The sequence below is a fragment of the Cydia splendana genome, chromosome 13 (assembly GCF_910591565.1).
Source record: "Cydia splendana chromosome 13, ilCydSple1.2, whole genome shotgun sequence".
Lineage (NCBI taxonomy): Eukaryota > Metazoa > Arthropoda > Insecta > Lepidoptera > Tortricidae > Cydia > Cydia splendana.
This window is the reverse complement of record NC_085972.1, coordinates 5,024,092-5,051,090: the sequence shown is the minus strand read 5'-3', so window position 1 is coordinate 5,051,090 and position 26,999 is coordinate 5,024,092. Positions and strand designations below refer to the sequence as shown.

The 26,999-nt window shown below is 39.1% G+C and overlaps 1 protein-coding gene and 1 long non-coding RNA gene across 2 annotated transcripts in view; one reads left to right on the top strand and one right to left on the bottom strand.

Moving 5' to 3' along the window:
• The window catches only part of LOC134796428 (uncharacterized), a 439,520-nt gene that overhangs the window by 405,891 nt on the left and 6,630 nt on the right, over positions 1-26,999 (bottom strand). The window lies entirely within an intron of this gene.
• LOC134796425 (translocation protein SEC62) overlaps positions 5,572-26,999 on the top strand; it is a 33,840-nt gene continuing 12,412 nt past the window's right edge. The window contains exons 1-7 of the mRNA XM_063768628.1: positions 5,572-5,739; positions 15,787-15,913; positions 18,358-18,491; positions 20,178-20,288; positions 21,330-21,547; positions 23,245-23,431; positions 26,289-26,449. Of these exons, the coding sequence (XP_063624698.1) occupies positions 5,704-5,739; positions 15,787-15,913; positions 18,358-18,491; positions 20,178-20,288; positions 21,330-21,547; positions 23,245-23,431; positions 26,289-26,449 (974 nt within the window). The 5' untranslated portion in view covers positions 5,572-5,703. The remainder of the gene's footprint in view (positions 5,740-15,786; positions 15,914-18,357; positions 18,492-20,177; positions 20,289-21,329; positions 21,548-23,244; positions 23,432-26,288; positions 26,450-26,999) is intronic.

Sequence of the window (26,999 nt, the reverse complement as noted above, 5' to 3'; positions counted from 1 at the left end):
TGTAAAGAAAGACTTAATTTTATTATTCAAGAATATTATATATAGAAAAAAAAATCATTTAATCAGGTGAACACACATTTTCCTCTGTTACCTGTGGACCGTCGGACCGTCGGGATGTATTTTAAATTAATTATATCAAATTATTTTGAAAAAAATCATTTTACATATTTTTATTTTAACAAATAAAAATCGTGTTCACATTTAAGTCCAACCATGTATTAGTCCACTAAAAGTCCACACTATATATAACATACGACATAGACTTAAATGTGGACTCGATTCTAACTAGGGCTCCCGGTATCCGCGTTACACGCCGAAACGAATACCCGTGTTCTTAAGACCGGCGGTGCTAAGAACACGGTTTACACGGAACCGCCGGGATCCGGATACGTATCCAAGAACCGTTCCCAAGAAACGTTTCTCAGATACGTATCTCCGTTTACACGGGTACTTAAGACCGGCCCGAACGGATCCGAAACAGTTTGAGCTAATCAATGCTCTAGCTCTGGGTATGCAAGGTCTAGTATTGAATGTTGACTTCAGATGAACACGTTTAGCGTACGAATTTTTTTTTAATTATTTATAACAGTTTTAACACATGTGTTAATATAACATATTTAACCAACTATACAATACAGGGTCATTTTTGGACCGTATGCCATATTGTGCGAGGTGATTAGGTAGGCCATACTGAACAACTTTTTGTATGGTACTAACTCCGAAATCACAAAATTTTTTTTGGCCGTTTCATACATTTTGGTCGAGTGGATGTCGACGTTTTCTATGGGAAGGCCAATTCTTTTTTGGGATTTCGAGGTTGGTCCCATATAAAAAGTTGTTCAGTATGTCCTAATCACCTCGCACAATATAGCTAACGGTCCAAAAATGACTCTGTATATGAATGGAAGTAGGTGTCCCTATTCTATATAGTCTACTATTTTTAATTTTTAACTTACTCGTCCCTAGTTTAGAACCTTAATTAGGGTTCCGTACCCAAAGGGTAAAACGGGACCCTATTACTAAGACTCCGCTGTCCGTCCGTCCGTCCGTCCGTCCGTCTGTCACCAGGCTGTATCTCGTGATCTGTGATAGCTAGACAGCTGAAATTTTCATAGATGATGTATTTCCGTTGCCGCTATAACAACAAATACTAAAAACAGAATAAAATAAAGACTTAAGTGGGTCTCTGGGACTTAAGTACTTGAATGGGTCACCGTTTTTATAGATAATGGTACGGAACCCTTCGTGTGGCCAATTTATTTTTACTATAATTTCTTTTAAGTTAATTTCATTACATATTACATTTCAATCAAAGAAACACATTTTATATATAATGGTGTAAGTTATATAGTTTCGCGAAGAATAGGTATGCACACAACACACAAATACTACCTACTACTACTTTGTGGTTATTTGTTATTTTTATCAATTACCTAACTGTTAACTAATCTACCAACGAAGCAAAAAAAGTACAGCGGCATTTGAAACGCAGGATTTCACGCGAGAACCTTAAAAACCTATGCTACCTTGGTTACCTTGCAATTATATTGCTAAATACATTAAAATAGATCTCAAAATTGGTAATCATTCATGTTGACTGGGGTCAGTTTCACACTAGTGCTCAGGTAATAAATGCCGGCCGGTGGTTGTCCATTCATTAGAACGTGTTGTTTTCCAATACCCTTTTGTCTGATATCGCAGAAAACAACTAGCGTCCCAAACCATAATCAGAACTGCCATAGCTAATTATAAGCTTTATGTCGGTGTAATAAGGAGAACCTGTCTACACATATATGAAATTGTAACAAATGCAGCGGCTAAAATTAAAGAAGCAAATGTATCGAACCAAATGAACACGAAATAAATATGACTTTTAAGATATTGTGTTTAGGTAAGTAGGTATGACTCCAGTTCGCCACTTAGTCGGCCAATTCGTAAAATACAGTCTTTCCAAGTTACTTTAATTTAAAATCTTTTTGTGGTTTTGTTGCTAAAATTGAAAATAATATTTATTAGTACAGTCTTAAAGTTCATTTGTGACGTTCCACGGGAAAAGGTACCTTATGAGGGTTTCTAGTTTCGGAGATATTAAATGTTTTGTAAAGAGGTGAAAAAATGCTCAATTTTTTTTTATTGTGTGATCTGAAACCTTAATGCCTAACGTTTGTTTACCTGTTTTTATTTTTGTTATAAGTTAGTTATAAGCCTAGTAATGTCGTCTCAGAGTTTAGTAGAAAAGGTACCTTATGGAAAAAAGATTGAAAATTCCCAAAAAAACTAGTCAATACGGGAAAAGAAGTTTGGTAGAGAACTGTATTAGCATTCTGCAAAACTAAATTGATAATTTTAGTTCTGGTTGGGGCGCCTCGCAAATATTATAACCGTACATAGACCGACATCACAAATCCAAGTAGACTGCTATTATACCAAAGTTACTCTCGTCAAGTCTTTCTTAACTAGAATAATCTTCATTTGGTTTGGTCGCATGCAGTAAATCAGCCATTGGTTTGCTGAAAAATGCCAATACCCGACGCATTACCTTATGGAATATCTGAGGTCATTGAACCTCAATGCCGCTTATCTTCAATAGCAACCGAAATATATTATTGATAAGAAATAGACGATTTATACCATCTTAACCCCAAAATATTATTAGTTTATCCTAACTGTTCCATCATCATCATGCCTCATCATGTAACTTGACCACAAGGTACCTTTTCATTACATACAAATTATTGGTCTTTTTTAAGATTATTATGACGAAGAACTAATTAAATTGGGGGCAGTTTAATGTAAATTAATATTTTCTATTCATAAAAGATAAACTATAATATGATTGATATTTTGTAGTGATGTATTATTAGATTTATTTCCATAAGGTACCTTTTCGTAAATGTATGGAGCAAATACTGTTATTGTTATGTAAGTTTAAAGTGGCATAAGGGGTTAAATATAGTATTTAGTTGGGGTTTTAGGATTTATTTCATTTGAATGACAGAATTTCTTTCATATGTGCTCAGAAAAATTGATTGTGTGTCACATTAAAAGTAAAAATATTCAATTTTGTGATTTTATATGAAAAAGTCAGAAAATACATTTTCACCTCTAAATCGGTATTGTTTTTTGCTTAAACTGTCTGTCAGTGTCGTTTTCTAATAGATAAAATTTAAATCTTGAGAGCTCATTGCAATCAATCGTGAAAATGAAATAAAACTTTATTTTCAAGAGATTGGTTAGTATACACATAAATCAGTCGATATCAAAAGTTTCTATTTGCATTACAGAACAAGTCGCAATATTTTTTTAATCTCAGATATATAAGGCATTATTATTTGTAGTCAACTATGTAACTTACTTCAGGAACATAGTTTTTTAGGCGGCTAAACTTAAAACTTCTCTATCGTAAAGTTGCTCATTTCACAACATTATTTTCAAAAAATGATATCTCTGTAACTACGCAACCTAGAAGGTTGATCTTTTGTGTTATCGATAGCTTATTTATTGTAGATTACTGGGGTATGCATAACTCCATACCCGCCATAAGGTACCTTTGACCGTGGGACGTCACATTTTATATGATAATAAGATAATGAATTTAAGAAAAGTCTTACTTTTCATAAATTCATACTAAATTATATTAAAAGTTGTAAATACATTACTTATTGGCAGTTACACATGATTACAGTGTAGGTAAACTCTTTATAACGTCACTCGATTTAACGACAAACTCCTTAAAATGTCGAAATTGCTTGACTTTGGTTGGTTTACTATACAGTAATACACTCTATATAGCGTCACGCTCACTCTATTTAATGACAACAATACGGCATAATACATCATTAAGAAATACTTTCTAAGTTGCCGAAATTGATATAAACTGCAACTGTGTACGTTTTTTTGTTTGCTGTTTTGTTGTTTTATTATCTAGCACGTGTTTACTTCGACTGACGTACCGGAGATTCTAAGCAAATTTGTCTTTTGTTTTTATATGATCAACTTGCACATGTTTACCTCGGGCACTAGACTTTTGACAAGATGTTACACGTTATAAATTAATAGGCGTTGTTATTTGTATGAAATGAATGTTCTTCTTGTGCAAAATGTGTCCTAAGTATATTATAAACAGATACATTAGAATATTTAGAATAGCAAGATGACCTTTTTATTTCACTCCATTTAACAACCACTCTCTATACTTAACGTCGAAAAATCCGCAGTCCCTTCAGTGTCGTTATATAGAGTTTACACTGTATTTATTAATTTTTACGAGGTTTACTATAATAATACTAAGATGTCTGGCTTACGTAACTTAAAAATAATTAGATTAAAAAATGTACATTTCTTATTGACAGAATATATTCGTAAAAACTCACACATACAATATACAGAATACAAATTATTAAAAATATAAGAACTGTTTAAAAATATGCAATTGGTAAGAATATTGTATACTTACCTACCACCACCTACCAGATCATGCATGGCCAGATTTTAACGTAAAGTCTTTATACTCTTTATTGCTTTTATTTTTTTAAGCACTTTAAATTTATTGCTATCAAGTTATATTAATAAACCATAAAGTATTAGTATTTGAAGTCTTATATAAAATACTATTTTGATAACTAGCATAGGTATACCTAATATACCTATTGTATTTCTAATTTTCTACTCGTATTTGCAACATTGCAAGCAAAAACTACCTGGTCAAAAAGGGTTCTGTAAACCGTTTATTGAATTTCGACTCTATGAACCACGGAATAAGGTTAAATATGACGGAAACTCGTCATGAATCTTTTGTCTACTAATCTGACTCTTAAGTACGCCGCGCCGGTTCGTTCCTTCGCTACTCGTCAAGGACGTGTCCGGAGCCACGGGTAAATAAGATCCGTTTCTTCGAATACCCGTTTATCCGTGGAGACGGATCTTAATTACACGTTTCTTAATTACACGTGCGGAACGGGCCAGAAAACCGTGTACGTGTTATTAGGAAACGGGTATTCGAAACGTGTAAACGAAACACGGACTCGACCGCGAGCCCTAATTTCTAGTACGAAATTTGTTGACAGGGGCCCATGTTTCAACCTCCCCAATTTATCGATATCGATAAAATACGCAAGCGTGTGGCATACTACACTATTTAAGTCTGTTATGTTGGTACTATTGTTCTTTGACAGTTCTTTGTCATACATGTTGGTAATGATTGGAACACCAAACATACACACAGACTAATCAAATCGCTAGTATGGAAATCCCGTCTCTTAAAACGTAGTGATTATATTCTCTTTGGTTTGTAGCTACTCTGTGGCATTGATGTTGCCAGCATTATGTAGTAACCAAGGCCATGGTACTAACGATCGAAAACTAATAAAATTCATCATAATTATTCACATTAACTAAATTTAAAAGGAGTTCAAACAAGAATTGAAAAATGAATAAAATGTTATGTTTTTATGAAACATAATATTTTATTGTGCCTAAATCTCCTATTTTTCTGATAGTTTCTTCACAAAATATCGGTACCACTGAACAATATTAGTTTTTGAACTTCAAGGTTGGTTGCCGTATGGTTGCCGTGCCGTGGTTTCGTCGATCTGTCGTGGAACTGTCAAACAATCGTTCGCCGTCAGTACGATAAAGAAAACCGAAATAAGCAACATTTCCACATATTGACACGCATTGCAACGTTGACAAATTTAATTTACCATGGCAGACAAAAGAAAAACCAAAAAACGTAAAGAGGTAAGATTTCAACAATACTATGTTCGTACAGAGTTGAAGTATTCTTTGTGGCGATTTTCCTACGTTTTTGTGTACCTACGTGTGATTTCCCGGTGCCAAAAGATTCTCCTTGTTATCCCATCGTCTCGCGAATCTCCGTTCAATTTAGGCTTTTGCGTCGCATATTTTCCACGTGCGTGTCATTCTCAATGACGCATTGTATATTTTATGTACATTCACGCTCACTCCAGTAGACACCATGTTATTTATAATCTCCGTCATTTCATTGTGTTGCTTTAGTTTAAAGCCCATTTAAAACTAATTGTGAGTCTATTATTATCTTACTGAAGCTTTCATGCATCATAAAAGATCACTTAAATTTGGTTGCTTGTGTCAATACAGCATCTTTATTTTAGCCAAGATATTTAAAGTTTTCATTTTGTTTTTATGTTAAAGTAGGATGTAACAATTTCATGCATGTTTACATTAATGATGCTATGTTTTGTTCCGTTCCAGAGAAAGAAGGTTAGATATGATATGTTTGTTTACATTTCCTCACTGTTTGACTGCACTGTGTTTTGTTTTCTGAATCTAGAACACCACTTTGCAGCAAAGAACTAAGAATTAGCTAAGTGTTGTAGTTTTATTTTGTTATTTATAAACATGTTACAAGCCTCAATTAGCTATTAGTTGTTTGTCTTAATCCGTTTTAAATATAAATTAAGTAATTGAGGTAGAGGAAAACCTCAAAAACAATGGGCAGACGACATCATACAACTAGCTGGAAAGAACTGGATGGAAACAGCAAAAAACAGAGAGAAATGGAAGGGTAAAGAGGAGGCTTTCACCCAGCAGGGGTCAGTGCAACCAACCTAAAATAAAATAATGTAAAGCACTGAGCAAATAAAGCTATAATAATTGAGGCTTGTGAAGTTTATGAATGAGGGGGTTAGTTTTTTGGAGAAGTTCAACATTATTATTCACAACAACGGGAGTTAATTGTGTAAAATTAAATTATAAATTTACCTCTGCCATTTTGAGGATGGTGTTGTGCCGTGGTCTCAGAGAAAACTGACTGAAGATATATAACGTAATTTTACGTGATTAATGTCCTGTAATAATGAGTAAAAATCGTGTAAGTTAGCAGAATAACATATGCTCATATATGTACCTATTGAGTTAATGTTGCCAGTTTGAAATATTGCACTACAGATTGGGTGAAAAACGATACTAACATTTTAGAAAATTTTGGTTATATGGTTTTTAAGGTCTATGTGGGTTTAAACTTGTGGGTTTGACGACCGGTCTGGCCTAGTGGGTAGTGACCCTGCCTATGAAGCCGATGGTCCCGGGTTCGAATCCTGGTAAGGGCATTTATTTGTATGATGATACAGATATTTGTTCCTGAGTCATGGTTGTTTTCTATGTATTTAAGTATTTATATATTATATATATCGTTGTCTGAGTACCCACAACACAAGCTTTCTTGAGCTTACCGTGGGGCTTAGTCAATTTGTGTAAAAATTTAATGTAAAAATTACTAATTAAAATATGATTCTTAATAAATGATAACTTGAAATGATTGATTAACAAATGTATAAAAAACCGGGCAAGTGCGAGTCGGACTCGCGCACGAAGGGTTCCGTACCATAATGCAAAAAACGGTCACCCATCCAAGTACTGACCCCGCCCGACGTTGCTTAACTTCGGTCAAAGATCACGCCATGCAAGATTGTATGGAGCCTCACTTAAATCTTTATTTTATTCTGTTTTTAGTATTTGTTGTTATAGCGGCAACAGAAATACATCATTTGTGAAAATTTCAACTGTCTAGCTATCACGGTTCGTGAGATACAGCCTGGTGACAGACAGACGGACGGACGGACGGACGGACGGACGGACGGACAGCGAAGTCTTAGTAATAGGGTCCCGTTTTACCTTTTGGGTACGGAACCCTAAAAACCATATCTGAATAAAAAAATGCAGGAAACCACCTATCTCACAAACCACCGTCTCACTATCTCATTAAGCAAAATGTGAGACACAATACACATTGGACAAAGAGATTGGTTAGGTGGAATACCACCCTAAGCTGAGAGGTCCAGGTGTTTGCTTAGATTTTTTTTATCATAAGAAAAACTTCGCATTAGTAAGCTAAGATGTACATGTTTACTTACGGGACACATTTGTTATGTAGTTCTAAATTTTACCTCATAAAGAACCTAAAACTAAAAAAACGCGGTATATAATAACGCCAAAAACTATAGTTAAAGTTATAAGTTAAAATAATATGTCCAATAAGTTGTTAAAGGTAAACAATCCTGACATGTCTTTTTATTGAAATACACTTTTGAAAAATAAGTCACGGCAAGTATGTAACAATTATGAATCATATACTATTATTTACATTCTTTTGCTTTCATAAGTATATGTGTTTATATGTATTTTTTATTGTTTTGTAAGTGTTTTTATATTTTACTTTTATATTCATATTATAATATAAATCACCTAGTCTAAGAGTTGAAATAAATGAAGAGAATAAAACGTCATTTGGTGACTGCCGATATACTTAAAGTTCGTTTTTGTTAGCATTAGAAATAAGGTAAACAATCTTGATGTGTCTTTTAATTGAAAAACACATTTTAAAAATAAGTTACGGCAAATATGTAACAATTATGAATCTAATACGATCTTTATACCGACTATTGATCTGGCCGACTAGCCAATCGGCGCTAGGATGGCCGATTAGTCGGCCGGATCATTAGTTTTGTCTATGTTCGGTTCAGATGCACTTAAAAAACAACCGTTCTACCCCTTTCGTCGCGCTATTCGTCATATTATAATTATTATAAATAGTAATGCTGAAAAATAAAATCAATAAATAAATCCTAAGACTATTTTCATACGACGACCGGACTATCGGACAAGAAAGCGACCAAGCGGTCAATAATTCGAACAAAAGTTTTCGTAAGCACCCTAAATATGAATTTGGGTAAAATAAATGAAAAGCTTATGGTAAATTTTTGCTGTTTATTTTTTTTTGCCCCGTTTTTCTGTCACTTTTAAAGTGCCGACAAATCGGCCATTTTTGCCGACTAGTCGCCGACTACAAATGAGGCCGGATAGTCGGCTTTCCCGACTAGTCGGCGACTAGTCGGTACATCCCTAATTAAAAGACATGTCGAGATCGCTTACCGTCTTTCAAGTTCTTTCTAATGCTAAAAAAACGAACTATAGTATACGATGTACCATGCGTTTTGTGAGTTTTACCTTAAAAACAACTCTGTTATGCAAGGTTGGAAGTACTTAATGATACTGATCGTGATCTGTGGTCACTAACCATGAAATAAGCAGGTACTTTGTTCATAGATACAAGTTGATTCATCGAATCTGACATAATAGATTGAACGGATGAATATACAAAATAATCTGCGTATTTTAAAATGTGTTACAAATATGGTAAAAAACCGGACAAGTGCGAGTCAGATTCGCCCACCGAGGGTAGGGTTTCGTACTTGTTAGCAACAAAAATACCTCATCTGTGAAAATTTTAACTGTCTATTAGCTATCATGGTTCATGTCATGAGTTACAGCCTGGTGACAGACAGACAGACGGACAGCGGAGGCTTAGTAATAGGGTTCCGTTTGTACCCTTTGGGTACGGAACCCTAAAATTGATTCCAAAGGATAAGAATTTCCTTTTATCATTCCGCTCTTCCGAGCGACCTAATTGCATGCATTAATTTAGACTTGTCTGTAACACGTGCGGACTGTCATGTTTACAAACAAAGCTCACCTATAGCATGCATACAATGTAGGTAACGATTCTTATCAGAGTAATCAGCTTGTCCAATATGTGTAATGCGCGCATTAGTGCAATCAATTTTAAAGGTGCTTGCACACAGAACTCACGGTTGGCTAGCAGATGTTTAAAACCTGACCAGGAATATATGATCTTTCGGATCGGAATTTCACTGGAACTAATTTTTTCATACTATATTGAACTGTCACCCTATACATGAGAATAACAGCGCCCTCTTGATAATGATCATATTAGGTCCTTACCTATGAAATTGGCGTTTTTGTTCATAGATATAAGTCTGATCCTAGTTTTTTTTTTTTTTACAAAAGTACATACACAATTACAATAAAACTACAATATGATTTCGCCAAACTGCTTGACAGCAATTAATTGTTATTTTTTATTGTTAAGTGTTCAGAATTAAGCCTTGAAAATAGGTCTTTTCATGTGCTGTCGGTTCGAGTATTAAAATTACTTATATTTTTCTAATGGTACCAATTTTCAAGAAATGGAGATATTGAAAACATACCTTAAAGGTGTCAAAAATTACTGGAAAAATTTTGTTTGGTTTGAATTAGCCATCAAAAAAAAATCCGCAAAATTAATTGTATGGAAATTCGTGTTTCGTTGAAATTCTCCGAACAAAACGCCAATTTCATAGGTAATGACCTAATATATTAGTCAGATACTGGTCAGGATTTTACTATGCTATCGAGACCCACATTCGACACGCATCAAAGTAATATCTTCTTCTTCAGGCCTTATTCCTTCCTCTATTTGGGGTCGGCTCTCCTAGTCCTTAATCTCCGGAGTGGTCTTTTCTGGGGTATCTCCGTATTTGTGTTTTTTTTAGGGTTCCGTAGCCAAATGGCAAAAAACGGAACCCTTATGGATTCGTCATGTCTGTCTGTCTGTCTGTCTGTCCGTCCGTATGTCACAGCGACTTTTTCCGAAACTATAAGAACTATACTGGTGAAACTTGGTAAGTAGATGTATTCTGTGAACCGCATTAAGATTTTCACACAAAAATAGAAAAAAGAAACCGGCCAAGTGCGAGTCGAACTCGCAAACGAAGGGTTCCGTACCATTATCTATAAAAACGGTCACCCATCCAAGTACTGACCCCGCCCGACGTTGCTTAACTTCGGTCAAAAATCACGTTTGTTGTATGGGAGCCCCACTTAAATCTTTATTTTATTCTGTTTTTAGTATTTGTTGTTATAGCGGCAACAGAAATAATAATAATAATAATAAAATAATAAAAATCTTTATTGCTTTTAAACCTTAAACATTACATTGTTTTTTACATTATAAAATGTATTAACATTATAAAACAGATGTATCAGGTTTGTAACACATTTAGGTAGTGGGGTTGAGCCTCTGCCTCCCGAACTAGGTCCAAGCCTGTGACTCGGGAGTCAGTGATTCCTCCTCTTCTAGGTGTGAGCTCTCAATATGGTAACAAAGCAAATGACAAAAAAAAAAAAAAAAAAAAAACAAAAAAAAAAAAAAAAAAAAAAAAAAAAAAAAAAAAAAAAAAAAAAAAAAAAAAAAAAAAAAAAAAAAAAAAAAAAAAAAAAAATCATCTGTGAAAATTTCAACTGTAAGCCTGCATACAGCCTGGTGACAGACAGACGGACGGACGGACGGACGGACGGACAGCGGAGTCTTAGTAATAGGGTCCCGTTTTACCCTTTGGGTACGGAACCCTAAAAACAATAAATTTTGGGGGTTCCCCATACTTAGAACTGAAACTAAAAAAAAATTTTTTCATCAAACCCATACGCGTGGGGTATCAATGGATAGGTCTTCAAAAATTATATTGAGGTTTTTAATATATATATTTTCTAAACTGAATAGTTTGCGCGAAAGACACTTCCAAAGTGGACAATTCCAAAGTATAGTCGAGTCGTTTTTGAATCCTTTCAATAAAGATTTCATGAAAGTAGGTTTTATCTTGACGACCGGTCTGGCCTAGTGGGTAGTGACCCTGCCTATGAAGCCGATGGTCCCGGGTTCGAATCCTGGTAAGGGCATTTATTTGTATGATGATACAGATATTTGTTCTTGAGTCATGGTTGTTTTCTATGTATTTAAGTATTTATATATTATATATATCGTTGTCTGAGTACCCACAACACAAGTACCGTGGGGCTTAGTCAATTTGTGTAAGAATGTCCCTATAATAATTATTTAATTATTTATTTAATTTATTTATCTTAATTAACATGCGTTATTGTATGATTTGTGTACAGAACCCCTACTGTAAATTTCATTCGATGTCGTAACGAGCGTTCGCGTTTGAGTTATGTTATGTCTATTTTTGTATGGGATTTTGAACAGCGCGCTAATGAAATATACACTAGTGTACAGAACTCATGCATTCTATGTAAAGACGCGTTTTGGAATTACTTAAAAGACTGAATTTTAAGCGCAGAGCCTCCTAAAAACGAGTCGAAGTCTTCAAATATAGACTCAAGAGACTCGTGTTCCCACCAACTTTAGATTCTAAACGAAGCGAACCATGTCATAATCAACAAAAATTACAACACTTTTAATGTCTCCTTATCTAACCATCCAATAAAATAAAGACAGATCAGGACCGCTATGCGCCAATTCAAAGCGCCTACATGTCTTAGCGGCTAAATGTCCCACTTTCCGTACTTTCACCAGCTACTCTAGACTAGTATCACAGTTAACGCGCCTGAGAGCGGTCGTGAAAGCTCGCGATGGTTAAACGGTGGTATGTGAGTGTCCGGTTTTATGTTATATTTTTATAAATGTTTAACACCCCTGTGTTGCGAAAAGATAGAAGTGTTTATATAATACCCCTGAGTTTAGTTTGTGTTTTGTGTATGTTTAAGGAGTTCATTTAAAGCAGCGGTCGGCAACCTTTTAGCAGCCAAGGGCCACATAGCAGTTAAGGAAGTGGACGCGGGCCGCACTTTGTTAATATTTATGACTTTATCAGACATTGTCATTTGTCAATATTACATACAAAATAGCCAGGGAGGCTCGCGGGCCGCAAGTGAGAGGTTCGCGGGCCGCTGGTTGCCGACCGCTGATTTAAAGGGATGAATTTGTTTTAGTTTTGTGCTTGTCTGGTAGGTGACTTGTTCTAGAGTGTTAGGGTCTCCCCAAATATGTCGACGCGCATTCGGCAAAATCCGATAGGAAAAAGCTTTATGTCCGCGCAATAAGAGCGAAACGAACCGAACCGAACGACGACTTTTTCACTCTTATTACGCAGACATAAAGCTTTTTTCTATCGCATTTTGCCGAATGCGCGTCGACATATTTGGGGAGACCCTTATAAAGTTGAAATTGTAAGTCTTTTTTTAAATAATATTGTGCCGTTTGTGTCAAGAATTAAAGTAAAGGTTTAGTGTCGACCTGGATAGAGTAGAATAGTAGATATATTTTTACGTTGTAATTCGGCTAATTTTCCTTGTAAAGTAACCCTCGAATTATTAAAATCACCCCCTTCGCTTAACGCAGTTTTCAACTGCATTAATATCGGTCTAGGTTTACGAGTTTATCGCACGAGAATACGCGTTCGGGTGGTTTAGGACTCAACCAGGCGTGGCTCACTCCGCGATTTCGTAGCTTTGCTACAGGTAGCTAAAAGTACATCCGTTCCACACCAATTTTGGTGGCTAGCCATAAGCGCATGGCGCTGTCGCCACCTGGCGGCCATATCTGTCCTGATCGTAATAGACGCGTTTTGTTAGAGAGTGAGTGTTCTGTAAATCTGTACCTAGTCTATTATTTATTCTGTGACTCAACATTAATTTTTCGTAGTGTTTCTTAGGACTTCGGATTTCTAACGAGCATATAGCGAATTTATGGTATTTAATTGTATCAAACATGCATTTCTGTGGTAATTATAACCAATTTCTATAATGGGCCATCTACTAAGCATATTAATAGAACATCTCTTCGAACAAGTGTGCCAGTATTATCCCTTGGACAACGGGACAGGATAACAACACAAAAAAAGTTGATTCACTCCAAAAACACTCAGTAAGCTGCTACATAATATTTTAATTATTAGTGTTTTTATACATTATAAACAAAATTATATGTTCGTAAGAATCGTAAGCGACGCGGACGGATTGCTTCTAAAAACATTATCCTTCTCTCTCTTCTATCTCTCTTTCTTGTATCTCTTCCTTTTTATTCGATTAATTAGTTTAATTACGCAATAACCATATAACAGTAACAAACTCGTAACTGTAGAACACCTGACCATGACAATGATCGTGATACACACCTGAACCGTTTCATTAGTATGCTTATTCAACTATCAAGTACGCAAGTGGAACACCCGAGCTGTAACTAAAATTGAACTCTATATGCGTAGTGTTAGGACGCAATTTTATTTGGAGGTTTTTTGTTTGACGTACGCGTTTAGATCGTCTTGAACGCACAATATTAAACTTTACTCATATTGTGTTAAGACTCAATTTCAATTAGGTTTGATGACGTGCAGATTAGAATTAAGTTTGTGACAGTTGTGCGTTAAATTTTTTTATGGCCTGGTTACGAGACCATATATTGTGGTTAGTAAGTTAGTTTGGTGTGTTCGATTTGGAACGGACAAAAAATAGAGGATGTATTTTTTTTATTGTGTCAGAAAGAATGATGTTTAGAGGATAATGTCCACGAACTAACATTTTGCTTTTAAAGATGACCAGTAATATATGATCATTGTCAAGAGGGCGCTGTTATTCTAATGTAGGTACACGGTGACAGTTCAGCGGTATGAAAAATATAGTTCCAGTGAAATTCCGCAACATGGTGCGTGATCATATGTATATTCCTGTTCAGGCTTTAATGAAAATGAAAATATTTATTTCAGACACCATGTATGTATCCATATTTTTGTCTACAAGACTATATTAGTAGGTACCTAACAAAGAAAAAATTTTTTTTAAAAAATATGTCAACTCGTATTTTATCTGTAGAATGTCAGGATTTTCTATCATAATCGGTTAAGAAATTACTTACAGTATTAATGAGATTTACTAACCGTATTATTTGTCTTTATCATTATTACATTAACATTTGTCTACTTATGATGTCGTGTAGATATAAAGTAACCTTGACGTACGCATTTGTTTATTGTAATATACTACATAGACTAGACAAAAAAATCAAAATCGCTCTCCTTCTTGATGCGACTGGAAAATCATATTACTTTTTGACAACCGGGTTTTTTAACCTAATTAAACCCCGCTGAATCCGAATTTGCCGGTTGTCCGATCGAAATCTTGACCGGAAGTGAGATATACCCGTACTCCCTTTTTTTAGTTTTTCGTAAATAACTCTTAAACGGTGGCGCATAGCAAAAAATGTTCTATTACATAAGTAACTGTATAAAATTGCCTACAAGAAAGATTCAGTACAATTTTTCGCTAGGATCAATATTCAAAGAGATATTATCGCGGGAAATTTAATTATAATCACTTCTAAATATCAAAAAATGTTGTTAAACGTTAATAAAAATAGGGACCTTTAATATCAAATATCTCAAAGGTCGGATCGCTGTGTCTTGCTCCACCTATGGCTAGCGCTGCCGCCGTCTCAAATCGCGCAATGTCGTGGCCGAGCCGTAACCCAAGGGCCACACGCGCTCCGAGCGTGCACGCTCGACGGCAACGAGACGCCGATCTACGTACACCAGGCTGCAACATTGTTTAGTTAGATGTTTAGACACTTAATGAATTAATTAATTCATAATGTGGCTATGCCATTTTACAGCTATTGTACATTTGAGTTAACTAATGTATGGTGTATAACACTAAACTCTCGCGTTTTGTATACATATTTAATTACACAAACGGGTCTACCGCGACCACGATATAATTTCATTGCATTTACCTTAAATTCCGACGTTTCAGCTGAGTTGCACCAGTCTTTCTGTGACCGTTTCAGTCTTTCCGTTCAGTCTTTCCGTGACCACAGCTGGTGCAATTCAGCTAAAACGTCGGAATTTAAGGTAAAAACAATGAAATTATATCGCGGTAGACCCGTTTGTGTAATTCAATAATGTATGGCGGTAGGCGTCAGCGTCAAGCGGGCTCTGGGCTATAACCGCGAAAATCGAAGTTCGCAAAATGCGGGCATCATTCTCTGTCACTCTAATTACGCCTTTATTGAAGTAAAAGAGAAAGATCCCCGCAATTTGCGAATATCGGTTTTCGCGGCAGCCCCTCTGAGTGTGCGTTACGCATGTCTTCTGAAACCAAGTATTTCCATTCCAGGAATACGGGGAGCCTCCCGAGTCAGAGAAGCCGACGCGCGAGGAGTACTCCGTGGCCAAGTGGCTGAAGGCCAACGTGCCCACCAAGAAGACCAAGTTCCTCAACCATCACGTGGAGTACTTCACTGGTATGTTACTGTGTTCATACAGAACCCGAGTCAGAGAAGCCGACGCGCGAGTACTCCGTGGCCAAGTAGCTGAAGGCCAACGTGCCCACCAAGAAGACCAAGTTCCTCAACCATCACGTGGAGTACTTCACTGGTATGTTACTGTGTTCATACAGAACCCGAGTCAGAGAAGCCGACGCGCGAGGAGTACTCCGTGGCCAAGTGGCTGAAGGCCAACGTGCCCACCAAGAAGACCAAGTTCCTCAACCATCATGTGGAGTACTTCACTGGTATGTTACTGTGTTCATACAGATCCCGAGTCAGAGAAGCCGACGCGCGAGGAGTACTCCGTGGCCAAGTGGCTGAAGGCCAACGTGCCCACCAAGAAGACCAAGTTCCTCAACCATCATGTGGTATGGTGTGCTTCACTGGTATGTTAACATGTTCAATTGTCACAGCGTGGAACTTAACCCGTGGAGCGCCCTAGTATCACACGTGTGATGTTAACTTAATTTGGGCCGTAGCGACTTAGTATCAGACGTGTGTTACTACAGATCAATATGGGTCAAGTTAATCATTTAGTTTTTGAAAATTTTTCTGTACAATCGTTGCCTCGTGTCATGTAAACTGTGTCACAGAATCCTTTTTAAACTAAGTAGCTAATCCGAAAATAGGAAATGCATCCATGGCACGACTCCCGATATAGAAACGCGACTCGTTTCATTCGTAAATTTATTTTTGTATTTTTTGTTACTAAAGACGCGAGACGGGACGTGTCATTCACTTGATAAATTTTTTTTTGATCATCATTGCTGGACTAATTTGTTTTGATTGAATAGATTGCTTTATTCTTTGCTTTCGTATTCATTTTATTAAACTAATGTTCATCATGTTTTCGGTAACCGATGCATAGATATAATGCATTATTAAATATTAGATTTAGGTAGGTACTTATTTACTATAACGAAAGAGCGCCGGTGGCCTAGCGGTAAGAGCGTGCGACTTTCAATCTGGAGGTCGCGTCGCGGGTTCGAACCAATGACTTTTTCGGAACTTATGTCATACGAATCATTTGATATTTACCAGTCACTTTTCGGTGAAGGAAAACATCGTGAGGAAACCGGACTAATCCCATTAAGGCCTAGTTAACCCTCTAGGTTGGAAGATCAGATGGCAGTCGATTTCGTAAAAACTAGTGCCTACTCCAGTTCTTGTTATTAGTTGCCAAGCGGACCCCAGGCTTCCATGAGCCGTGGCAAAAATGCCGGGACAACGCGAGGAAGATGATGATGATTTACTATAACGAATACCGGCTTGTTACAGTTACACATTGTATATTTTTGACAGTCCTTTAATGGAACTGCGTTTAAACTAATGCGTGTCGATTAACCCGATTCGAGTATCGAATTATCGATATTAGAAACAGCTCGAATCGATTGGACACATCTTATCGATCGCCGGAGCAAATGTTTAATAACACGCGCCTCTGTTACAATTCTCTATATGGAGCGGTCGGCTTTGCTCTAGTTTTAAATTGTTTGTTGAAAGAAGTAGGAACTTTAATGTAATCATTGTGGGCTGAGGCGTCTAATATTTAACGGTCGCGACTCATTTGTATTCAGATACATTTTTGGTAGGGGAGCCCAAGAGGGGATTTTTGTGTTTACTCGAGTGCGTCAGATTAAGATATCAATGATATCTTGCTACCCCGTGTAGTCTACCTTTACCCCTTTCAGCCATCTATGTTGAGCCCTTGGTTGGTGGGGGATTCAACAAATTGTTAAGCAGATTGTGGATTTGGTCATATTACTCCAAATTAACGCTATAATTGTGCTATTACTAAATCTGATAATTATTTGCACGCATTTCCTTAATCTGACGGTTTCAATGTAAAAATTAGGCGTCAAACTTGTGTCCGTCAGATTAAGAAAATGCCTACAAATAAGTGTTATATTAAGTTATAGAAAAAAATTAGCATTAACGAGGACAAAAACGACTAAACCCACAAACTGCTTAACGATTTTTTAACCCTCCACCACCTTCCCGAAATAAAATAAAAATTGTAGACGCTCTCCGGCTCGAAGGAAAAAAAACTTTATATAACTTTTTTTTCTTCTTATCATCTAATATTTCGATTCCAATAGGTCTGTATGACGCTCGAGAAAATATCGATTTAGCATCGTGGGCTCCCCTACTATTTGAGGTATATTTCATTTCCGATTCTATTATTTAAACAAAAGATAAGAGATAGGAAAAGAAGTTTGTTTTGGCTAATCAAAATTAAAAAGTCTATAAATGCACATTTAACTTTTTTTTATTTACCTCAAAACCAACTGCGCCGAAAACAAAAAGTTATTTATTGTAATTCCAAAATCACCCGTAATTCTATCAAATTAGACAGCGGAAGTAATTTGGAATTACCTTAATATACCTTACTAGTAACAATAACACAAATATCTTTTCAGGAGTGAAAGCCGTGGACGCACTCCTGACGTCAAAATGGGCGACAGGCAAGAATCCCATCTTCACAACGCGGCTCGAGGTCACAGACTACTTGCACCAGATGCTGCTGCACAAACTCTTCCACAGGGCTAAGAAGGTAAGATTCTTCTGTCTGTCTTTCTGTTACCTGAACCAATCTGTCGTCAAAATGCGCGACAGGCAGGAATCCAATCTTCATAACGCGGATTAAGGTCACAAATTACTTGCACCAGATGCTGCTGCACAAACTCTTCCACAGGGCTAAGAAGGTAAGGTCCTGCTGTCTGTCTGTTACCTGAACCAATATGTCGTCAAAATGGGCGACGGGCAAGAATCCAATCTTCACATCGCGGATTAAGGTCACAGATTACTTGCACCAGATGCTGCTGCACAAACTCTTCCACAGGGCTAAGAAGGTAAGATACTTCTGTCTGTCTGTTACCTGAACCAGTCTGACGTCAAAATGGGCGACAGGCAAGAATCCAATTTTCACGAAGCTCGAGGTCACAGATTACATGCACCAGGTGCTGCTGCACAAACTCTTCCACAGGGCTAAGAAGGTAAGATACTTATGTCTGTCTGTTTGTACCTGAAGCAATCTCTCGTCAAAATGGGCGACAGGCAAGAATCCCATCTTCACAACGAGGCTCGAGGTCACAGATTACTTGCACCAGATGCTGTTACACGAACTCTTCCACAGGGCTAAGAAGGTAAGATCCTTCTGTCTGTCTGTTACCTGAACCAATCTGTCGTCAAAATGGACGACAGACAAGAATCCCATCTTCACAACGCGGCTCGAGGTCACAGATTACTTGCACCAGATGCTGCTGCACAAACTCTTCCACAGGGCTAAGAAGGTAAGATACTCATCTGTCTGTTACCTCTTCACCGCTGAACCAATATGTCGTCAAAATGGTCGACAGGTAAGAATCCCATCTTCACAACGCGGCTCGAGGTCACAGACTACTTGCACCAGATGCTACTCCACAAACTCTTCCACAGGGCTAAGAAGGTAAGGTCCTTCTGTCTGTCTGTTACCTGAACCAATCTGTCGTCAAAACGGGCGACAGGCAAGAATCCCATCTTCACAACGCGGCTCGAGGTCACAGACTACTTGCACCAGATGCTACTGCACAAACTCTTCCACAGGGCTAAGAAGGTAAGATACTTCTGTCTGTCTGTTACCTGAACCAATCTGTCGTCAAAATGCGCGACAGGCAAGAATCCAATCTTCACAACGCGGCTCGAGCTAAATTTGTTGTTCAATACTTATAGAATTTCCAATTTAGCAAGAGCCCTAAATGGCATAACAATCCCGTCAGGTGACAGTACACACATAGCGAGCGGCCTCAGTGAACGCTGCTCAAATTCCTTGGATGCTCGACGCAATGCTGCACGCCGCCGAACGCGCCGCTGGTCGCTTGTATAGCACAAAGTTCATGGCGCAATCATTTAGGTTCCAAATTCCGTGCGTTCGAAATTTAGTTTTAAAATAAAAAAGTATATTATTTTCTGCGTATAATTATGTAGTTATAAACTCAATTGTCTAAGGGCTCATTTAGACGATGCGAGAACTCGCATGCGAGTTTTATTACATTGCGGTTTTCGATCGGTCGGTTTGAACAGTCCGCAATGTAACTAAAATCGCATGCGAGTTCGCGCGCCGTCTAAATCAGCTCTAATGCAGCGACAGAAGAAAGGATTGTAGAGCTTTCGTTGTCTATATGTATGCTAGTTTTAAGAGATAATCTATGGGTCTTAATTTTTTTAAAGTTAAAAATATTTAATTTCATTATTGATTCAGGTACCAGTGACCGAACAGGAGTTAAAAGGCAAGAAGAAGAAGGATGCGGATAAAAACAAGAGTGGCGATGAAAAGGACGAGAAGAGTCAGGTCAGCGCGAGTGAGGGAAAGGTAAGAATACCCAATGATATTATACAACTATAGGTAGATACATACATAGGTTATACTAATAAAGAAAGTACGGGCAAAGAGAATAGAGTGTATAGAGGCGGATTGTCAAAGTAAATTATGTAGCCACTGTAAATTTACTGCCATCTTTCGACAGAAGATTAACACTGTTAGAACGCCATTTGACTTTGATCCTTATTCTTTCACTGATATGTGTTAACTTGTTAAATATTAATATTAATGCCATCTACTCGACACTAGGCCAAAGCTAATCGTTTTTAGGGTTCCGTACCCAAAGGGTAAAAACGGGACCATCCGCTGTCCGTCTGTCTGTCACCAGGCTGTAACTCGAGAACTGTGATAGCTAGCCAGTTGAAATTTTCACAGTTGATGTATTTCTGTTGCCGCTATAACAACAAATACAAAAAAACAGAATATAATACATATTTAAGTGGGGCTCCCATACAACAAACGTGATTTTTTGCCGTTTTTTGCGTAATGGTACGGAACCTTTCGTGCGCGAGTCCGACTCGCACTTGGCCGGTTTTTTCTTTACATAAGGAGCAGGACTCAAGCATAATGTATAGATATAACACTTGTTGTATTATTCGCCTTCGGAGCACGGCAAGCCAGTGCGTATGTTGATATAAGTACTTACATGTATTTCTACTGCAGTAACAACATATAAAAAATAATGTATTTTTTGTATCTGTAATATTATGACCTATTGTCTTTTTATAGTTCATTATTACCTACATATTATATTTATCATTCATAATAATTAATTTGCAAAAAAAAGAGTAACAAAAGGAGTTATAGTGCTATTAGCGCTGTCTTGTATTATCATCAGACAGATCTACGATTCGAATAAGACTCATTACACATGATCGGGGTTGGGATCCGCGTAAATGTGTTATCTTATTTAAGTTTAAACCTAAAAAATGTTATAAAAATAACAAAGTTTAAAGGATTTTTTTCGAACATCGCGTTAAAGCAAGTGTGAATTCTATTTATAAGAAATATATTTATCTATTTATTCTACAGGACACAAAAGACGGCAAGGACAAGGACAACAAAGAGAAAGAGAAGAAGAAACGCAAGATCCGGCTAGAAATGCACATGGAGCAAGTATTCCTGGACACTTTGGACGCCTACGTGTGGATATACGACCCCATGCCGTGGTACTACTGGGTGTGCGGGGCGTTGGTCGTGTTCGGGACCATCGGTGTCTGCATGTTCCCGCTGTGGCCCGCTACTGTCAGGTGAGATACTAAATCTGTTGTATAGGACACAAGACAAGGACAACAAAGAGAAAGAGAAGAAGAAACGCAAGATCCGGCTAGAAATGCACATGGAGCAAGTATTCCTGGACACTTTGGACGCCTACGTGTGGATATACGACCCCATGCCGTGGTACTACTGGGTGTGCGGGGCGTTGGTCGTGTTCGGGACCATCGGTGTCTGCATGTTCCCGCTGTGGCCCGCTACTGTCAGGTGAGATACTAAATCTGTTGTATAGGACACAAGACAAGGATAACAAAGAGAAAGAGAAGAAGAAACGCAAGATCCGGCTAGAAATGCACATGGAGCAAGTATTCCTGGACACTTTGGACGCCTACGTGTGGATATACGACCCCATGCCGTGGTACTACTGGGTGTGCGGGGCGTTGGTCGTGTTCGGGACCATCGGTGTCTGCATGTTCCCGCTGTGGCCCGCTACTGTCAGGTGAGATACTAAATCTGTTGTATAGGACACAAGACAAGGACAACAAAGAGAAAGAGAAGAAGAAACGCAAGATCCGGCTAGAAATGCACATGGAGCAAGTATTCCTGGACACTTTGGACGCCTACGTGTGGATATACGACCCCATGCCGTGGTACTACTGGGTGTGCGGGGCGTTGGTCGTGTTCGGGACCATCGGTGTCTGCATGTTCCCGCTGTGGCCCGCTACTGTCAGGTGAGATACTAAATCTGTTGTATAGGACACAAGACAAGGACAACAAAGAGAAAGAGAAGAAGAAACGCAAGATCCGGCTAGAAATGCACATGGAGCAAGTATTCCTGGACACTTTGGACGCCTACGTGTGGATATACGACCCCATGCCGTGGTACTACTGGGTGTGCGGGGCGTTGGTCGTGTTCGGGACCATCGGTGTCTGCATGTTCCCGCTGTGGCCCGCTACTGTCAGGTGAGATACTAAATCTGTTGTATAGGACACAAGACAAGGACAACAAAGAGAAAGAGAAGAAGAAACGCAAGATCCGGCTAGAAATGCACATGGAGCAAGTATTCCTGGACACTTTGGACGCCTACGTGTGGATATACGACCCCATGCCGTGGTACTACTGGGTGTGCGGCGCGCTGGTCGTGTTCGGGACCATCGGCGTCTGCATGTTCCCGCTGTGGCCCGCTACTGTCAGGTGAGATACTAAATCTGTTGTATAGGACACTAGACAAGGACAACAAAGAGAGAGGGAGGGAGAGAATTAGGCCCCGTGCATGAACTATAGGGGGCAGCATAGGAGTCGTCAGATTTTTGGCGCGAGGCGTAATTGTGTCGTTTAAGCTTCCGATGTAGCCAACAAGATGGCAGAACCTACTATGCACAAGGAAACGTACCGACGAGAACGGTAGATGGTAGTACTTGCTTTGGCAATGTACATATGCACATATGTTTCCGATTCAGGCCACAAGATGGCAGACCCTCCAACGCGCACGGTCCCTATACAGGGTGAAATTGTTATTTCTGACCAAACTGCGTGGTGAATTTGTAGGTCATACTTAACAACTTTTACTATGGGGCCAACTCCGAAATCGGGGAAGGTAAGGGGGGGGGGGGGGGGGGGGAAGATAGGGAGAAGGAAAAAGGTAGGGAGGGGTACAACCTCTGTTAAGCCAAATTGAAAATTCCAAATTTAAGGAACATTGTTTTTATTTAGTTTTTTTTCGTATTACAGAAAAGGCGTATACTACTTATCGATCGCGGCCGCCGCGTTCCTGGTGCTTATCATCGCTCTGGCCGTACTGCGCGTGGTGGTGTTTTGTCTAGTGTGGCTGCTAACGTTGTCGCGGCACCATCTCTGGCTGCTACCCAACCTGACCGAGGACGTGGGGTTCTTCGCCTCCTTCTGGCCGCTGTATAAGGTGAGTTCCTGCTCATAGCTGGTCGTGCTCTGTCTAGTGTGGCTGCTAACGTTGTCGCGGCACCATCTCTGGCTGCTACCCAACCTGATCGAGGATGTGGGGTTCTTCGCCTCCTTCTGGCCGCAGTATAAGGTGAGTTCCTGCTCATAGCTGGTCGTGTTCTGTCTAGTGTGGCTGCTAACGTTGTCGCGGCACCATCTCTGGCTGCTAACCAACCTGACTGAGGATGTGGGGTTCTTCGCCTCCTTCTGGCCGCTGTATAAGGTGAGTTCCTGCTCATAGCTGCTAACGTTGTCGCGGCACCATCTCTGACTGCTAACCAACCTGACTGAGGATGTGGGGTTCTTCGCCTCCTTCTGGCCGCTGTATAAGGTGAGTTCCTGCTCATAGCTGGTCGTGTTCTGTCTAGTGTGGCTGCTAACGTTGTCGCGGCACCATCTCTGGCTGCTACCCAACCTGACCGAGGATGTGGGGTTCTTCGCCTCCTTTTGGCCGCTGTATAAGGTGAGTGATCATAGATGGCCGTAGTTCGCGTAGTGGTTCTCTGTCTAGTGTGGCTGCTAACGTTGTCGCGGCACCATCTCTGGCTGCTACCCAACCTGACCGAGGATGTGGGGTTCTTCGCCTCCTTCTGGACACTGTATAAGGTGAGTGATCATAGCTGGCCATGCTCGTGGTGTTCTGTCTAGTGTAGCTGCTAACGTCGCAACCACAATAAATAATAGTACTACGTTCCGTAGAGGTGCGCAGCAACTACTATGGCTAGACACCAAAATTGGTGTGGGCCGCATGTACTTGTAGCGACGCGAAGTGAGAAATCGCGGAGTGAGCCACGCCTAGTGTGGCTAGCCTACGCAGCCAACAAATGTGCGTACCGACCACGTATGGTATGCGTACCCATCATCGAAATAAGCGTAGCAAGCTTCTTGTACATAACTCTTCACGTTATTAGCCACAAAATAAATGTCCAACCTCTAGTAATGCGGTCAGCGAAAGAAAAGTCTTTTAGAAATCGATTTTCGTTCATGTCGTCTCGGATATGGGTGAATATGGTATCGATGCATTCAGTGTAATACCCTGAACACAAATATATGAGATGACAAGCGCGAAAGTGGCGGGGGTAGTTGCTGTGACGTCATAAAGTCGGCAGTACAAACTTTTTTTTTATTTTCTCTTAAACATACCATGTGGGGTACCAAATGAAAGGGCTTTGTTAGTAGATCACAGACGGACAATGGAGTCTTTAATAATAGGATCCCGTTTTTACCCTTTGGGTACGGAACCCTAAAAACGAGCGGATCTTGGGTAAAAACAAGTGACGACGCGACAGATTTAAGCAGTCAGTTTTTCTAAGGAGCGCGCCCGGGCGGACCGTCGCCGGCGAGCTAATGCGTCCGAGATTTTGAGTTTCGAACGGGGTTTATAAAATAAAATGTTCGAAGTTGGACTACTGTGCCCTGTTTATCAAAAGCTTGTAACTTGTAATACAAGTGGAAGTCCTTTTCTAACAATAGCTGTCAAAAAGGCACTTTCACTTGTATTACAAGTTACAAGCTTTTGATAAACAGGGCACTGGTCAAAAAGACACCAGAATACAAAATACAGATTTTTATTGGTAAAATAAAAGTACATTTTACAAGTCAAAATAAAATACAAATTATACAAGTAATAAAATAATTATTTCAATATAAAATAACAATAATAGAATAGAATAGAATAAATCAAACAATCATAATTTTCATTTTACATACCTTCCTTATACTGTGACTATTGTGCAACAAGGAATTATTATGATTATTATCTAGTCCCATATGGCGCGGAATGAAGGTCACGGATCCTTCAATTCTAAAACTCTTTATGTAGCAAACGCTTTAATGTTAATAGGATGTTTTGATGTATACCATCGCTCACACTGTTAACTGTACATCGGTGTACCTTATGCCTTTTGTAATAAGGTCCACCGATGTACAGTTAGGAGTGTTGCTGTTTGTACAGCGGTTGAAGATGTATACAAAGTTTACTTAAACCGCGCGATGAAGCTTTACGTTCTCACGAGTAGCAGATGCAGTTATAATGATGTTACTGAATACAGGCCAGAACACACTGCCTGCGTTTACGTAGCGTAGACGTGCACCTGCGCTTGCGCTAAAATGTTGGAGTTGCGCACGCACACGTCACGCAAGCGGTGTGCCGACTCTCATAAGGATCTGTATATTACAACGCTCACGCATCCAGTGTAATCCTTGAGGTGTCTTGGCGTTGATTATTTTTAGATACGGACCACGCTGTTTTCATGCTAAGTGCTACGTCAACTATGGAGTGTATAGGGAGTATGCGTTCTTCCTGCCAAGTTTGTGCAAAGTTAGAGTTGTCAGAGTCTAGTACGTAATAGCACAGTCAAAACAATACAGTCATTCAACGAAGACAGGGCAATCGTGCGGGGTGGGAGGGCCGAGGGGTGGATCGCGCCCACCCGATCTGCATACATCGCCATTGTTAGTAGCTGGGTACTACTTACAGGGCTGGCGTGTCTATTTTGAAATGTTTGGTATGTTTGTGTTGGTGTCTAAAAGTCTGTGACAACCCTACTGTGTTCTTGTGCGGTGTCGGTATTTACGCAAACAACAAAGAAGTCGGTCCACTGTTACTTTTTACACTGTAGTAATAATACGTCCACTCGAAGAGGGGTCCAAATTAAATAAGTAAATAGTAAATAACATACATAAACTTAACACTAACTACTAGCTATAAGAAACTTACTAACCAATATGCAATTTTGGAAATAAAGGCTTTTTTATTTTTATTTTATTTATTTATTTATAATAGTACGTCTTTAAAATACACTTATCGTTTTCAGTACGAATACCGCGGCCCCGGCTCGGAGAGCGACAAGTCGTCTAAAAAGAAGAAACGCAAGAAAGACAAGCTCTCCGACGACGAGGAGGACAAGGCGCCGCTGCTGCCCGCCCCGCTCGCCAGCGACGCGCCGGCGACAAGGGAGGAGCCCACTGACACCAAGTATGTACACAATATATAACCTATTTGATTGGGATTATTACTGCAATGTTCTGCCGCCAGAGTGCAGCACTAATGTGTTTAGTAAACCATAGAGTAACTTATACATACTAGGCCTTAAACAGTTTTTTGACAAGCTTTCACTATGACATTGATGCATCGAGGCGGTTTGTTTATAGGTGGCCTACCGCGAAACGCGAAAATCGAAATTTCTTTATCTGCCCCTCTATCGATCGAATAGGCAAGAGTGATAGCACAGAATAAATAATAGTACTAGGTACAGAAGACTCACTCTCTAATAAAACGCGTCTGTTACGATCAGGACAGATATGGCCGCTAGGTGGCGACAGCGCCACGCGCGGCTTATGGCTAGCCACCAAAATTGGTGTGGAACGGATGTACTTGTAGCAACCTGTTGCAAAGCGACGAAATCACGGAGTGAGCCACGCCTGGTGATAGAGAGGCAGAAACCGAACTTTCGAGTGTCGTGTTTCACGGTAGGCCATGTGATTGACCTAGTAACGCCCTCTACGCAGAGTTTTGCGTAATATTC